At 47.7% G+C, this 17941-nt stretch overlaps 1 protein-coding gene across 1 annotated transcript in view; it reads right to left on the bottom strand.

The window, feature by feature from the left end:
- Positions 1 to 17941, bottom strand: part of IL18BP (interleukin 18 binding protein) — a 71473-nt gene that overhangs the window by 8067 nt on the left and 45465 nt on the right. The window contains exon 5 of the mRNA XM_069203741.1: positions 5242 to 5420. Within this exon, the coding sequence (XP_069059842.1) occupies positions 5242 to 5420 (179 nt within the window). The remainder of the gene's footprint in view (positions 1 to 5241; positions 5421 to 17941) is intronic.

Genomic DNA, 17941 nt, shown 5'->3' with positions numbered 1-17941 from the left:
ACTGCGTTGACAGTCTGGTCCTATGGGAAGGATATTTTGCCCTTTCAGTCCTGTAAGATTTGTTGGTCTGAGTTCACTACACAGACCCTCCACATTGGGGGGGAGAGGGTTCCACTTCACTATTCTAAAGGTGAGAAATCTGCTGTTAGAAATGTTTATCGAAAGAACAAGTTATTTACCTCTGATAATGCTGATGGATACTTGAACAGCAGATACCTCGCCGCCCTCCCATCTCCTCGTAGTTTGGATCAGCCTCTGTTTGCCATCTAAAAAGGTCCCAATTTACAGATCTGCACAGTGGTGCCTACATTGTTTTGTGCTCTGCGACGAACGGCGCATAAATAGTGAAGCAAAAAACTGATATCTGCAAGCATGGGTGGCACTTATATGTAGCTCCGCTCTGTCACTTCCAGGGTGGAGCAAAGCTTATGCAAAGCTGCACAGCGCCACCTAGCGGTGTCCATGAGCACTGTTATGAAAATTGTCCAGGTCCAATTTGGCGCTTGGTGAGAATTCAAAAGGTTAGGAATCTGCAGTTAGAGAATTCACCAGAAAGAGCTTTACTGAAGGTAAGTAACTTGCTCTTCTTGGTATACAGGGAGTGCAGAATTATTAGGCAAATGAGTATTTTGACCACATCATCCTCTTTATGCATGTTGTCTTACTCCAAGCTGTATAGGCTCGAAAGCCTACTACCAATTAAGCATATTAGGTGATGTGCATCTCTGTAATGAGAAGGGGTGTGGTCTAATGACATCAACACCCTATATCAGGTGTGCATAATTATTAGGCAACTTCCTTTCCTTTGGCAAAATGGGTCAAAAGAAGGACTTGACAGGCTTAGAAAAGTCAAAAATAGTGAGATATCTTGCAGAGGGATGCAGCACTCTTAAAATTGGAAAGCTTCTGAAGCGTGATCATCGAACAATCAAGCGTTTCATTCAAAATAGTCAACAGGGTCGCAAGAAGCGTGTGGAAAAACCAAGGCGCAAAATAACTGCCCATGAACTGAGAAAAGTCAAGCGTGCAGCTGCCACGATGCCACTTGCCACCAGTTTGGCCATATTTCAGAGCTGCAACATCACTGGAGTGCCCAAAAGCACAAGGTGTGCAATACTCAGAGACATGGCCAAGGTAAGAAAGGCTGAAAGACGACCACCACTGAACAAGACACACAAGCTGAAACGTCAAGACTGGGCCAAGAAATATCTCAAGACTGATTTTTCTAAGGTTTTATGGACTGATGAAATGAGAGTGAGTCTTGATGGGCCAGATGGATGGGCCCGTGGCTGGATTGGTAAAGGGCAGAGAGCTCCAGTCCGACTCAGACGCCAGCAAGGTGGAGGTGGAGTACTGGTTTGGGCTGGTATCATCAAAGATGAGCTTGTGGGGCCTTTTCGGGTTGAGGATGGAGTCAAGCTCAACTCCCAGTCCTACTGCCAGTTCCTGGAAGACACCTTCTTCAAGCAGTGGTACAGGAAGAAGTCTGCATCCTTCAAGAAAAACATGATTTTCATGCAGGACAATGCTCCATCACACGCGTCCAAGTACTCCACAGCGTGGCTGGCAAGAAAGGGTATAAAAGAAGGAAATCTAATGACATGGCCTCCTTGTTCACCTGATCTGAACCCCATTGAGAACCTGTGGTCCATCATCAAATGTGAGATTTACAAGGAGGGAAAACAGTACACCTCTCTGAACAGTGTCTGGGAGGCTGTGGTTGCTGCTGCACGCAATGTTGATGGTGAACAGATCAAAACACTGACAGAATCCATGGATGGCAGGCTTTTGAGTGTCCTTGCAAAGAAAGGTGGCTATATTGGTCACTGATTTGTTTTTGTTTTGTTTTTGAATGTCAGAAATGTATATTTGTGAATGTTGAGATGTTATATTGGTTTCACTGGTAATGATAAATAATTGAAATGGGTATATATATTTTTTTGTTAAGTTGCCTAATAATTATGCACAGTGATAGTCACCTGCACACACAGATATCCCCCTAACATAGCTAAAACTAAAAACAAACTAAAAACTACTTCCAAAAATATTCAGTTTTGATATTAATGAGTTTGTTGGGTTCATTGAGAACATGGTTGTTGTTCAATAATAAAATTAATCCTCAAAAATACAACTTGCCTAATAATTCTGCACTCCCTGTATATCTAGAATATAAGTGAGAAAAAATGTAATAGTAAACTATACAGTATGTACTAAAAATATTACGACAATCCTCACCCTAGCTCTCAGCCTAATCCTAACCCTTACCAAATACTTAAAATGTATGTGAAAAATATTTTCTGTTCCTGGGCAACAGTTCCTCCCTATAATGTTCTTCCCTCTTGCCTTCTGAATTGGCTACATCCCTACACAATCAAGCTGGGAAAACATCTGTGCAGCCTATACTGATGCCTCTTTACACATGGATACTCATGTACCCAATATTTACTGTCACATTCAAGTGTACTTTCATGAGGGGAGTGAGAACTATCGTAACTCTGCTGCCCGAGGCTCGGCTGCAGGCTTAACTAAAGTAATCTTGCCTAGGTAGGCACCGTGGGAGGCCTTGCTGCCTAGTAAGGCAAACTCTCGCGCCACTGTGCAAAACACAGTTTATTGAACAGCCTAATTTACACCTTAGTAGTGCAGGACAGAGGTGGAAGGCAACTTCAGAGAATGTGTGTTAAAGGTTAGCAGTACCAATACAACACTTGCGTCAAGAAACCACTCTGTAAAGCTCCTAGACCAAGTTAATAAAATCCAAGATATATTATACTTAAAATAGATAAAACAACAAACATTGGATCAGCCACTGCAAAGTTATATAGTTTAAAGTGATTGCACATGGCTTTTCCATTTTGCGTGGACAGTGAATGAAAGGTGCTGCATAGTACTACCAAGTGGCCACTGCAGGCATCTTACTTGCCCAGTCACACGGCACAACTCGCAGGTCACGGCTACTCTAGCCTCCAGTCGCCTTGTGCAGACAGGGACAGTTCACAGCTTCCAAACTTCGTGTGTGTGCGTGTTTCTGGCATGTGTCGGCACAGCAGCCAGTCTCTTCTGGTCTTTGAGCCTTTCTAAGCCACTTCCCTCCTCCAAAATTACTGGCCCAGTCGTTGATGTTGACACCAAAGTCCTCTCTCCAGACACCAGTTCTTAGCGTAACTTAGTTTTGAAACTTGCTTTCCTCTTTCAAATATGAATCTTCCAGTCCAGTCGGACCAGTTACAACTGGTCAACTTCACCAGAAGAGTTTTGTGCGACTCTGGTGTGGTCAGGGGCGCTAACTGGAGATCTGCCAACACTGATCCTTTAGGAGACAAAGCATGCAAGGCTTGGTCAGGGAGGGTCACAATCCTACCTAACGGAGCAGTCTCTTGTCTGCTTCCAACTCTTGCCTCCAGGGTTAGATGTGCAGCTGCGCTCTGTCTCTTGGAAGTCCCAGACGTCTCAGTTCCGGTGTCTACGCACATGACTCCCCGCCACTTGGTGGAAGGTCTGGGTCCCAGTCCTGCAGGCAACAGGCAGGAGTAGTACGCATGTGTCAAACCCAAAGCTTTGATCTGAAACACCGTCAGATGTAGCAACTACCACAACCAGTTACTCCTCAGTTTACTTCCGCGCTCTCCTTTGTGGTCAAGTCCCTGCTAAGTGAGGGCTGAGTTCAAAGCTTTCAAAAGATCACAAAACAGGGCACCCTTGGCTTAGCCCATTCACACGGATTCCATCCCATGGAAAGCACAGCTGGCCTCACCCAAACTGGTGACCACTCATCTTAGGCTTCAATGGGCAGCAGGCTCAAAACATACACCTCCCCCTTCTACCTCCCAGATTTGCTAGTCCTTTGGAGGTTCCCTGTAGCAGTGTCCACTGTTTACCTCCCCCCCCCCCCCCCCCCCCCCCGCAAATATGCATTCCTTTCTTATCTGTTCTTGGGGTTCTTGGGAAGGTGGCTGTAACCATCTTCTTCCCCATTAGACTGCAGACTCCTGTGAGCTTCTGCAAAGGGAATCAACTCTTCTGCAGCTCTCTTATGCAAACAGACAGGTTGTGCACCTGCAGCAGAGAAACAAAATGCACAAACCTATATACCACTAGGGAAACGCATGCACTGAGATGGATATTTCATATTTCTGCCTGTTGATTCTTCACCTTTTGAAATATCCCAGGCTCTAGGCTTGATCCAGAAACATCTGACATAACTCGTGGGGAGGTGCACGGTCTCCAGAAGCAAGGTCGTGGTAGCATCACTGAAGCCATATAGAACCTCACCTCAAGCCCTACCATCCTGTCTCCAAGACTCACTTCCAAGAATCTAGCTATCTAAGTCTCTCTGAAGCAGCCTGTCCACAAAGACCTGCTCTCTAGTCTCATCCTATCCCAACAGGTCTCTCTGAGCTTCTTGTCCTCAATGGTCCTCTCTGGTATTCAGTCCCCGCAAGTCTCTCCTGAGCATCTTGGTCTAGATTTAATAATGGCTGAACAGCTGCACCCGCGTGCTACTATAAGGGTTAGTAAATCTGCACAATGTCTTGTGCCAAGTGAGCGCCAGCCCAGAACCTCAGTAAACTATCCGTCATTGCCTCCAAAGGAGAAGCTCCTGTACCCTATTGCTAAAAGTGTCTCTCGAGCATCCTGTCTACAAAGGCTCATTCGCCGGTGTTGTATCACCGCAGGTCCCTCTCATTCCTCCTGTGCCTGCAGATAGCCGCTCAGGTTGTCCATTCATACAATCCTTGTTCAAGTACTCTCTGGCTGGGGATGCTCTCGCCCACGGTAGCTTTAGATTTCCCAAGAGTCAGGCTGGCATGTCTTGTTAGAGTACATTATACAAGAAGCAGGGCATGAGGGGTGCTTATGGGGAGTGGAAAGACAGAGGAGTGTGTATGTGTTTTATGGCAGAGACGAGAGTGTGTGTATGTGTTTTTGTCAGTGTGGGCATGTACAAATCCATGGTGAAGTCAGACACCTCACAATACCCGACTGATAGCACCTCTACCCAACTATTTACTACAGAATACATTTTTAGGGGCGTTGGTAACACCCCCCGAAGCTACGCCCCTTCTGCCCCTAGGAAACCATCTTAAGCTTCCTGCCCTCAATGGCACTCTCTGGAGTTTAACATGGCACCATGACATGTTCTCTAGAGCCCAGCACTCTCTCTCCTTGACGCACTGTCCTCACACAGCCATCTTCAGAACTCCCAAGGCCACAGGCCCAGCAAAGTTCACCTGAACTGACCGTCAAAGTGTGCCAGGCCCTTGGGGCTGCTTGGTGGGCGCCTCAGGGTGAAGTTCCTGTTATCGACTCCAGATGGGTCCTGGACCACACAGGTGAAGTTGCTTCTGAACTCTCTGATGCTGAGGCTTCTGAAGGAGAGGGTGCTTTCCACGATGAAGAATGGCCTGGTGGGAACATTCCTAGAAATAAAAAAAAGTAAAGAATGACGTTTGCATCCAAATATATTTTAATATCTGTTATTGTGAAACAATTGAGTGATTTTATGTGCTTTGTATCATTTCTACCACGGATCACTTTTCAAATTGTAGAAATACGAGGCTACAGTCAGGACATAACAAAGTGGATAGTGGACAATACAAAATGTGGGTGAACTTGTGGCCTTACAGGGTAAAAAGAGCATTCAGTGTCAAAAGTTTGTCAGTGCAAATAGCTGGATTTTCCTCTCATTGGGACTGAGCGCCTCCCAAACCAGGGGTGGACTGCACTCTGAGGGGCCGGCTGGGGTGTGTACTCCCTCTATCTTCTGACGTCATGCTCGTGCTTGAGGCTTCTGGTGGGGTGAACGTACAGGTCCAGCTTCTGTTGGTCCCCTGCACCTCTGCAGAGCGCAGAACCATTCCTCTTCCTGTCCCGCCTTGTCCCTCGCGTCGAGGGTTGTTCTCAGCAAAGCGACAAGAAGAAATACACTAGGTGATGCTGGTGTCAGGGGGACCAGAGAAACTGATGACTTCGGGCCTGATTTAGAACTTGTTGGACAGGTTATTCCATCACAACGGTGACGAATATCCCATCTGTCAAAATATGAAACCCATACAATGATATTGGGATTTAGATTTTGGCGAACGGACTATCCGTCACCGTTGTGAAGAAGTAACACGTCCACCCAGTCATAAATCAGGCCCTTTATCCTGAAAAAACATGTTAGATGTATAGTGGGAGAACTGTGAATCTGATCCATCTTTAGGCAGCTTTAGAGGCCGGCTTTATGGCTGTGCGGCTGCACCGAGCACTGACCTGGGGGCGGGGCAGTGACCTTCAAGGTGGGGGGTTTATGGGGGAAGTGCGCTGAGTTCAGGAATAACTTACGATTTAAAAGCACCTGCTGCAGAGTTCCTTGTGCATCCAGCTTTCAGTCAGCAATAAAAATGTCAAGGTAACTTTTGTGAATAAAGTACCTGCTGGGGAGATGGAGTGTTTTTCCAGTGACAGTGTTGACTCACCATAAAGTAGCACAGAGGGTTGATGTGCCTGCTGCAAAGAACAGATCTGTATTTTGTGTGGATAGCTGAGTGGATTACTGAAGCCAAACTTTACCAGCGCTTTGAAACAAATACAATGTATGTGAGAGAGGGTCTGGGGAGGGATGAGGGGCACTTTTGCAGGGTGGTGGTGAGGGAATCCGAGAAGTGGGTCTTGGGGGGGGCAACACCACAAAAGATTGTAGCACTGGGCACCACCAGCACTAAAGCTGGCCCAGGCGGATGGAGTACCCCAGACCTCCCTGTTACCACTGTTGTTACTCAGTGTCAATGGCCAACATATTCATACCATAATGAGAAGACAGGGTGTGAGATTCCTCACCACTGCTGATAACCTATCTACCAAAGGCAGGGCTGGGAGCACACACTTGCTCGGTGCCCGGATACCCCAGGTGATAGTGCGCTTTACAAATACATATAATGGAACTGTTCACAATCTTTGTGCATCGTATCCCACACTGTTTACTGTACTACTGGATAAGCATGAATCACCAAGACCTGCGGGTCTGTCACACACAGTCAATAAAATGAGCCAAACCCAGGGCCATTCGGCTCCCAGTGGTCATCAGCAGGCTTTAGTAGCCATCACAAAGGTCTTGACTGTGAGGGTTACTGTTGGAAATGGGGTCTCTAGTTGGCAGTCAGTTTGCACCCTGTCCAAGTAGGGACCCTCACTCTAGTCAGGGTAAGGGAGTCACACTCCCTGCTCACCCCCGTGGTAGCTTGGCACGAGCAGTGAGACTTATCTCGGAGGCAATGTGTTAAGTATTTGTACCCACACACAGTAGCACAGTGAAAACACTACAAATTGACACCACACCAGTTTAGAAAAATAGCCAATATTTATCTAAGTAAAACAAGAGCAAAATGACAAAAATTCAACATATACAAGCAAGGATATCAATGTTTAAAGATTAAGTTCCAATAAAGTGCTTAGTAACAAAATAGCTCCAAATGGAGCTATCAGGGCGTTGACTAAGTAGTTCCCAACAGTCTGATGCCACTCGCAAGGGAGTGCGGCGATGGTCACGGAGTCGCACAGGCCCCAGGTACAGTACCTTAGAAATGAGGCAGAGTCAAAGACGTGGCATGGAGTTGGGGTGGTAAGTTGTCGCTGGAGCCAGTGCAGCGTTGGTTCTGTGTTGCTACGCAGGAGGTGAGACGCATGTTTGTTACTGCTACGCAGGGGAGGTAAGGCATCGGTTCTTTACAGAGGCAGCAAAGGTGAGGCGACAATGGCGGCAAGGAGGCAGTTCCTTACAATCTGGCAGGGTTGATGACTCCAGTAGGTCAAAATGCGATGGGGCGACCTCTCGGGGTTGCAGTCGCACCACGGGGCCGCAGGCGTCACACTGGAGTTGAGTGTCTTGGACGTTGGTGACACAGAACTCGGGACTCCCAATGTTGCGAGACTTCAGAGGCGCTGCGGCGGCGTCGGGCCTGTGGTGTCGGTCACAGTCATCGCATTTGAACAGGGACCACAGCTTTGGGCGCAGGCATCGACGCAGAGTCAGGCAGCGGCGCCGGTTATGGAGTTGTCCGGAGTTGGTGTGTCTGGTTCTTCTTGTTTTATGTCAGATTTCACTCCCAAAGGCCCAGTAACTGGAGTGGGCACCTCTTGGCAAGGCAGGGTCCTCAGCAAGAAAACCCAGGGGCTGGCAGGTGAAGTCTTTGATGTCCCTGAGACTTCTTAACAGGAGGCAAGCATAGTCCAAACCCTTGGGAAATCTCCACAAGCAGGATACAGCACAAAGTTTGGTCTTTGTCCTCTCCAAAGCAGAAGCAGCAACTGCAGGCCAACCCAGCAAAGCACACACAGCAAAGGGGCCGTACTCCTCCTCACAGGTCTTCAGCTCTTCTTGGCAGGATCTCCTCCTCTTGATCCAGAAGTGTTCTGAAGTTGTGGGGTCAGCAGTCCAATACTTATACTCACTTCTGCCTTTGAAGTAGGTAAACTTCAAAGGGAAGACTTTGTAGTGAACAAGACCCTGCCTCTCCCTTTCCTGGCCCTAGACTTACTCTAGGGGGTTGGAGACTGTATAGTGTGAGGACAGGTACAGCCCTATTCAGGTGCAAGTGTCAGCTCCTCCCTCCACTCTAGGCCAGGAAGACCCATCAGGATATGCAGGACACACCTCAGCTCCCTTTGTGTCACGGTCTTGAGAGAATCCACAATCAGCCGAACTGTCAGTCTAACCCAGATGTGTATCCAGCAGCCAGGCAGAGGCACAGAATGGTAAAGCAAGAAAATGCCCACTTTCTAAAAGAGCCAATTTAAAACTTAGAATTTAAACTGACATCTGACGTGCTGAAGGGTGCTGACATGTTGCCATACGTGCCTGCCCGACGTGGAGTGGAGCGGAGAGCTCCGGGGCATCCCGGCCCGAAGCTTCTGAATTTCCCACCCTTGCCGTAAGTTTTGCTGTGCTGTGGGGTCCACCAGTCTTGCTGTTCGAGTGCCGGAGCGCCGGTAGACCCAGCAGGGCCATGCTGTGTGGCCCCATGGAGCGGCGGATAGGAGAGCCGCCGTTGAGCGAAGGTGCTGAAGTGAAGAGCAGCGTGAACAACAGCAAGTGACTGCAACGACGCCCAACGGGGCCCACAACTGTCAAACTGACACAACTGTGACGAGGGCCATATACGGGGGCCACAACTGGGGAGACAAATCGACCGAGGAGGCCAGCCGCCGCCTGTCGCTGCCTGATGGTGCCTGACAGCAGACGGCGCTAGAGCCTAGACTTTCCCAAATTGGCCCCTGACTGAGTGGAGCGCCCGAGGCTGTGGCTTGCCCCTGCTCCCTCTGGTCTGTCCGCATTGGAGATTGGTGGAAAGACTGGTGGAGACCATGGCTACGGCAGTGGAGTGGATGCATGGACCCGGTGAGTGAGGCGACGTTAACTATTTACAACTTGAACTAAATTCCAGTGCCTGGTGCTTTGTAGTGCCCAGAAGATCAGAAAACTAGAAGAGATGGCACTTTCACTTTCCTATATCTACTGACGGGTGCTCGTGCCCTCAATTAGCTGAGGCGTGGCGGCGCATTTTAAAATCAGAGATTAGGGAAACACTGAGGTCACTGAAGATGCGTTCTGGGAAAGAAAGGGCTTTTCAGCCGCTAATCAAGAGAAATAAGAGGAAAAACAAATCTTCCTCCTCGCCCCCAGCATTAAAGTGGAAAGTAAAAATGAATCAGGAACAGTCCTTAATTTCCCCCATTTGAGAAATTGGTAAAAATACCCCACAAATTCGACTTCTTGAAGGACCCAGTGGAAGCTATTTTCTCAATACCGAAAGGCTCAGTGGCTCTCCCTCATCCTATTTCCCCTATAAAAAGTGAAAGTAGTTTATTATACGATCAGTGGCCCAAGTGGGAGGGGGTGATTGAAAAATCTGTCACTGGCATTTATTTAAGATTAACGGATGATAAAAATAAAGAAAATGTCTAGGGTCCCATCCGTGATTTCGAATTACTGACCCTAAGGTCATCATCCCCAACCCCAGTCACTTCCACGTGTCCATCTTTGAAGACTTTAACTAACCACCCAACAAAAAAAGGTATCCAACTCCCCCTTGAGGTAAATGTAATTGTCAAAAGGGGTATGAATTCCACAATACGATTACCCACTCAGGGGCCTCAGGAGGTTGGTTTGATGTGGGATGAGAATAAAACTTTAAAAAACATTCATAACTCAGATAATATTAATAATACAGTTTCACTTAACCTTAATTCCAGTCTGTTCCCCCGAACTCACTCGGATTTGAACCCCATAATGCACATTTCTACAAGTCCTGGCATAAAAGATATTGGGGCCAATTTACAGGAAGTGCAAGCCTTTGCTTCAGACATCCATCTGGATATCTCTGCTCTTGACCATAGATCGCAAAGTGTTTTGGACTCGTCAACGGCACCAATACACGAATATGTAGGTAAGGAGGTTACTAACGAGAATCCACTGCCCCCGAAATACTTCTAATGAATTAGATCAAAATTATGTGTTGGATATTTTCTTCAAGACCTCACAATTAACTCTCAACGCCTTGTTCTATCAGTCCACAAAAATGCACGTTCAGGTTGACCTACTGAATGTTATGGCAAAATCAGTATCAGGGATTGACCAGAAGCTGGCCGACCTAAATGCCTTGATTAAGCGAACTCAGAACTTTGCGGAGAAGTCCAAATTGGACTGTACCTGTGTTGGAAAATGGGTTATTGGTAAAGGCAGATAAGTACCTACACTTAGCAATAGGCCACTAACCTCCACTTAGGTCCAGTTAGGTCTCAGTAAATTAAACCTAGCTCAACCCTTGGTAGCTTGACAACGAGCGACAAGGCTTAACTTAGGAGACAAAGCATAAAGCATTAAAATATAACAAAACAGTAATTAAATAAAACACAGGAAACAGTTTAAAAATCCAACACCAAGGTATAAGAATAGGAAATATTTTTAGCTTTAAAATGACACCAAAACGAATAAAATCGGATAAAGGGAACTGGAGATACAAATTTTTAAAGAATTAATGCTTTTTAGTGCTTAGAAACGAATAGCGCCAATCTGGTCATCTGGTCGCACCTCAACTGGGGCAAAGTCAAAGTTTAAGGCCAACTGCAATGGAGCCCTGCTCGGCTACCGCCCGCAGAAGGCCTCGGTCCAAAGTTTAACTTCGAATTTAGTAGTTTTCTTGAAGATTTTCTTCAGCAGGACCAAGTCGCCAGTCCAATCTGACCTCCTAGAACTCTTCCTTGGATACGTGTCGTGGGAGCCTTCGTGGATATTTTTACCTTTGGACTTAGTTGTTTTTTTTAGATGAAAATCCTTCGACCAGGGCAAACCTGAATCTTGATCCGACATCCCTGGAGCCCTCTTCGGATACATTGCCTGGGAGGTCCCGGTCAACTTTTACATTCAGACTTAGTCACTTTTTTGGAGCTTTTCTTCACCTGCAAGTCAGGCCGGGTCGCGGTTGAGGCAAGCCGCCTAGAGTTGCCGCAGCGGGTTGGTCCCTTTATGGAGCTTTTTTCCATAAGTTCTCCAAACTTCTGGATCTTCTTCCAGATGTTCTTTTAAGGTTCTTTTGAGGTCCACAGCTCACCCCAAGGTTCCAGAAGCTCTGAGATGCTCCTTGAGGGTGCGGACTACAACCCCAGAATGCACCGGGTGCAAACTCCACAACGGTCACTGGACAGTGATGAGCTGGTCAGTTTCTTCAGGAGTTGGTGCAGGGGACTCTGGTTAGCAATTTTTCACCTTTAGCAAACAGGGAGTCCCTCCATGAACCAGTTTTAAGCCAAGCAAAGTCCTTCTTGTGATGAAGCCCAAGTGTGCAGCTGGTGCTGTCCTCCAGAGTGCAGTGTCCAGGTGCAGGCCATGGGCCCAGCAGGACAGTCCTTCTTCTCCTGTAGTTCTTCCTTGTAGAGATCTGGTAGGGATCTGAGGTGTGGGTGCAGGTCTGTCAGTTTTATCCTTGCTCCTGGGTGAAAAACAGGGGGGTCCTGGTTCTCCAATCAGGAGCAGGGTCCTTCCCCCTGTGATGACCACTTCCTTGGAAGTGTGGCAAAAATCAGTCCCAGGGAGCAACATTCCTCAAAAATCCATCATGGCTGAAAATGGTTTTTGGAGGTTACATCTGGCTGTGCCCACCCACTGGTGTGGCTAAAAATCCTAAACACACCTCTCTCCTGCCCTCTCCTAATCTAATCAAGGGGGGGCACCTAATTGTCTGGGTTTGCAGGATGTGAGGGAGGTGCTGGGTTGCTCCAAATGTCCTCCCCTGCCTTTAAAGATCAGTTTGGCAGCCCTCCCCCTTCCTGCTTCTCTATCTGCTGAGAGAAGATCTCCTCCCCCAGGCACATCTCTTTGTGTTGCGCCCAGGCCACTTCCCACCTCATCAAGGCAGCCTGGTCAGGCTGACAGAGGCTGGCCAATCATAGCAAAGCACAAAAGGGCTGAAGTTGGCAACTTTTTAGGCAAAGTTTAAAACTCTTTACCTGAACAAGTTATATTAAATACAACAATTGTAAGTTGTGGGATTTATTATAACAATTAATTTTATACCAAACTTGGGTTATCTGTCACTTAAAGAGACTTTATAAATTAATATAAAGTCGCCCCATTCAAGCCTATGGAGGTCATTCACTACAATGAGGGGAAAATGAATTTGGCTGTTTTACTTCACCAGGGCTTATAAAACTATTTTATAAGGTCCCTGCTTATAGTTATATGGCACCCAACCCTAGGGGCACATAGGGTACACCTTAGCGCTGACGTATATGTAAAATTAAGGTAGTTTAAGACTCTGGAAGTACTTTTGATTCCAAAGTCGAATTTGCATGTAGCTTTAGTTTAAAAGCAGCCAGCAAGGCAGACCTGCATTTAAAATGGCACTGGGCACATCAGCAGTGCACCTATGGGTGCACTATCTATGCTGGGGTCCCTAAACCTACATGCCCTACCATTTACTAGGGACGTACAGGTGGGTTAATGTTGCCAATTATATTTAGCCTAATTTCCATATCCGCTTTACACAGAGCACTGGCCCTGGGACTGGTAAGCAGTACCCAGGGCACAGCCAAGAGTCAGTAACCACCAGTATCTGTCCAAAAAGTTTGGGGGTGACCAGGTCAAAAAGGAGGACTTTCCTACAACCCGTGAGCCCATAATAAGCTGGCCATACTCCCAGGTTTTAAATACATTGATGGTAGATCTCAAGGAGATCCTTAACATGGTGTAAGGGGGAGAAACCGTAGCCCCAGTAAATCCCCTGAAACGGGAGGAGGTAAGCCTAAATGGTAGTATGGGTAGTATAGCTAGTGATTACTCCAATAAGCAAATATGATGTTTTGAAGAGACGGGTGGGGCACAGGGGAGGACCCAGGGAAACTGCCTGCTCACTGAAATCTTCTGAGAGGGGGAAAAGTTTACATTCTGCTATTTCAAATGAAGAAATCTCTCCCCCCTCTCCAAACTTGGCGGTTCACTCAATACATTCAAAGAAGCCGGTTACGAAAAGACTAAAGAAAAAACAACGGAAGGCTAGGAATAAAATAAGGGGCATCTTGATGCTCCCCCCACTTCATCCCCCCCCGCCAATAAAGAGACGAGCACCTCTTTTTCTCCCGATACAGGAAAAGGGAATAGAAAGAACTATGACTTGAGTATTAATAAAAAGAGTAGTCCAGTGGCGAATAAGCTGTTCCCAGTATTCAACACGCATAAGATGGGGCACATTCACCAAGATTACAGGGATCTGAATGAATGGAGCAGAACAATGACACCAACACCACCACCCTGCTCGACAACCTCGGTCTCAAGCAACTGGTGAACACCCCCACCCACATCGCCGGACACACGCTCAACCCCATCTTCTCCGCCATCAACCACGTATCCTTCAGCCACTCCTCCGCAATACACTGGAACGACCACAGATGTGTCCACTTCACCTTCAGACGCAAGACTCTCCACCTCCGCACACAACCCATCCCACGCAGACATTGGAACAAAATCTCCACGGAACAGCTACTCTCCACTCTCAGCCACAACCAACCTACCATCTCCACCGACGCCAACAAAGCAGCCCTCAGCCTCAAACAATGGATCACCAACTGCGCGGACAACCTCGCACCCCTCAGACGCCTCCCAAGTCAGACCAACCTCAGTGGTTCACAGACACCCTCAAGGAATCCAAAAAAACCTGCCGTACCCTCGAGAAAGCCTGGCACAAAGACCACTCCGTAGAAAACATGTCTGCCCTCAAAAACGCCACCCGCGAACACCATCAGCTGATCCGCGCCACCAAAAGAACATCCTTCAAAGACAGACTGGACAAGAACACTCACAACAGCAAAGAACTCTTCAACATCGTCAAAGAGCTCTCCAATCACTAATGCCAACTCCAACTCCATCACGCCCTCACAAGATCTCTGCAACTCCCTCACTACCTTCTTCCATCGCAAGATCACCGACCTACACGACAGCTTTGGCCCTCAGACCCCGCCGACCACCAGGGAACCCACAACCCCAGCCGTCACCCTCAATGCCTGGACACCCATCAGCGCGGAAGAGACCAAAACTACCATGAACACCATCCACTCCGGTGCCCCCTCGGACCCCTGCCCCCACTTCATCTTCAACAAAGCCGACGACATCATCGCCCCCATCTCCAGACCATCATCAACAGCTCGTTTGCATCCGCCACCTTCACCGAGAGCTGGAAACACGCGGAAGTCAACGCTCTCCTGAAGAAACCAACGGCGGACCCCAGCGACCTGAAGAACTTCCGCCCCATCTCGCTCCTCCCGTTCCCTGCCAAAGTCATCGAGAAGACCGTCAACAAGCAACTGACCAAATTCCTTGAAGACAACAACCTTCTCGACCCCTCCCAGTCCGGATTCCGAGCCAACCACAGCACAGAAACCGCCCTCATCGCAGTCACCGATGACATCAGAACTCTGCTGGACAACGGAGAAACAGCCGCCCTCATCCTCCTCGACCTCTCGGCTGCCTTCAACACCGTCTGCCACCAAACCCTAATATCCCACCTCCGCTCCACCGGTATCCAAGGACAGGCCCTGGACTGGATCACCTCTTTCCTCTCTAACCGCTCCCAAAGAGTCTACCTCCGCCATTCCGCTCGGACCACACTGAGATCATCTGCGGCATCCCATAGGGCTCCTCGCTCAGCCCGACTCTCTTCAATGTCTACATGAGCCCCCTCGCCGACATCACACGCAATCACAACATCGACATCATCTCCTACGCCGACGACACCCAGCTGATACTTTCCCTCACCAAGGACCCTACCATCGCCAAGACCAACCTGCAGGATGGAATGAAAGACGTCGCAGAATGGATGAAACTCAGCCGTCTGAAACTGAACTCCGACAAAACGGAAGTCCTCATCCTCGGTAACACCCCGTCCGCCTGGGACAACTCTTGGTGGCCCACGGCTCTGGGCACCGCACCAACCCCCTCAGACCACGCACACAACCTCGGATTCATCCTGGACCCGCTTCTCACCATGACCAAAAAGTCAACGCCGTCTCGTCTTCCTGCTTCCTCACTCTCCACATGCTCCGAAAGATCTTCCGCTGGATCCCCGCTGACACCAGAAAAACTGTGACCCACGCCCTCGTCACAAGCCGCCTGGACTACGGAAAGACCCTATACACAGGAACCACCGCAAAACTCCAGAAACGCCTTCAGCGTATACAAAACGCCTCCGCTCGCCTCATCCTCAACATACCCCGCAACAGCCACATCTCCGCTCACCTGAGACACCTGCACTGGCTACCCGTCAACAAAAGGATCACCTTCAGGCTCCTCACCCACGCACACAAAGCCCTCCACAACAAAGGACCCGAATACCTCAACCATCGCCTCAGTTTCTACGCGCCCACCCGTCAACTTCGCTCCGCCAGCCTCGCACTCGCCGCCGTCCCTCGCATCCGCCGCACAGCGTGGAACTCCCTCCCCGCCAACCTCAGGACCACGCAGGACCACCTCACATTCCGGAGGCAGCTCAAAACCTGGCTCTTCGAGCAGCAGTAACCCCCTCCCCTAGCGCCTTGAGACCCTCACGGGTGAGTAGCGCGCTTTATAAATATTATTGATTGATCTAACTTGGAGAAAATAAAAAGTAAGGAACAACAAGATCTTCTGAACTCAAAGGGTAAGAGATCAACACAACGGGAACCACCAAATAACAAACCACAGCAAAGGGAGTTGAATCCCAAAATGAATATTAATCCAAAGGTACACAGGGAGACAATTGAAGTAGAGGGTCAAGGCATTATCATTACTAAAACTGAAAATGTTGAAGATCAAGGGGATTATATGGTTGAGCCCCGGGTAGAAAAGGGTATTTGTTATGCAATCGATCAGTTGGAAGCTGAGAGACCAGGGGTCAAAGGAACAGATGAATTCCCCGGGCCGCTCTTGGAAGCAGAGCTTCTAAATAGATCAGACCAGAGGAATAATGTATTAATTCAGGGACAGCCTGACGGGGAATTAACTCCCCAGTCCCTGGTAAGGAATCAAAAGGGGACAGCCTCAGCTAGGGAACGGGACGATTTTACAGAAGGCTACAACCACAGTTCCCCAGTCCCCAGGCTGTAAACAATTAGTTCTTGAACCACGATACCAGACCAGGGGCCCGCACGATATACTCAACTGAGGTAATATTCTAAAACTTTTACAAGTTATTCCCGCTCTCAAGGGTACCCAGTCCACTGATATAGTTTCCATAGAATTTTTATCAGGGGTCAAGACTGATGAAGTCAGTTCTAAAAAATCTACCCTGGTAACCTGGATGACATCCCATTTGGCTAAGAGGGTTCTAAAAGAAAAAAGTACCTTTCTAAATTGGGGAATTGGAGTTATAATACCACAACAAACAGGTTACCCTGACCCTTTAGTAGCTCAAAATATTTCACCAAAATCTAATAAATTGATAGGTCTGACACAACCTTTTTCTGTTCTTAGATCTGCAATTGGGAACCAAAGCACTGCTGGTCAGCAACACACAGGGTACACGGTAACTAAGAGATATCATTCTCAACAGTTAGACCTAGGGTGGCTGTCGGCAGCCCTTCATAAAGAAAATCGTCAATGACTTTTGCGCAGACCAGCACGACACGGTTTGGCAACTCCTTATGATAAACCTCTCCAAGTTTGCTCCTGGAATATGAACAGGATTAGTTCAAACTATCAACAAAAAGACTTGACAAGTCTTTTAAATATATTCCAATTTTTTTTACAGGAGACCTGGGCAATAAAGCCCTTTACAATTGATGGATTTACGGGCTTTTTTCCCGCAGTGCAAAGGGAAAAAAGGTTTGGACACCCGAGGGGGGGGCTTGGCAATCTTTATTTCAGCAGGATTTAATATATCATGCTCACAGGTAAATGAGGATAACGAGGAGTTTCTTATAGTAAAGCTGGAAGATTGGAATAAAGCGTATACTAGTCCACTCTTATTAATAAATGTTTATATTCACCCAGACGCACATTCTAGGAAACGGGCATCTCGCAAATTGGTAGATAAAATATTAACTAGTTATCAAGATCTGGGATCTCTGGAGTTTTTAGTAGCTGGGGACTTTAATATGAAAATATTATATCCTTTTGAAAGGAAGGCTCAGATTTTCTTGCAAGATCATTTATGGGCGGTCCTGCAGCAATCCCTGGGGTCTTTAGGGTTAGGCAAACCCGACACCAAGGCAATGTCTTTTGTAAAAAACTTGGAAGCCCTCGGGCTCAGGTTTCTAAATGGGAGGTTTTCACAAGATATGCTGCCGGCAGCTAATTGTTATGTTACTGGAACCCAAGCAACAATTGACTATACTGTGGTCTCGCTGTCCTTACTTTCCCTAATAACTAAGTATTATATTATTAAGACAGATAAGAGTGACAACGGACAACAATGCATGGGGATTGGTTATGGCT

The sequence above is a fragment of the Pleurodeles waltl genome, chromosome 8, assembly GCF_031143425.1.
Source record: "Pleurodeles waltl isolate 20211129_DDA chromosome 8, aPleWal1.hap1.20221129, whole genome shotgun sequence".
Taxonomy (NCBI): Eukaryota; Metazoa; Chordata; class Amphibia; order Caudata; family Salamandridae; genus Pleurodeles; species Pleurodeles waltl.
This window is presented reverse-complemented; position numbering and strand designations above follow the sequence as displayed.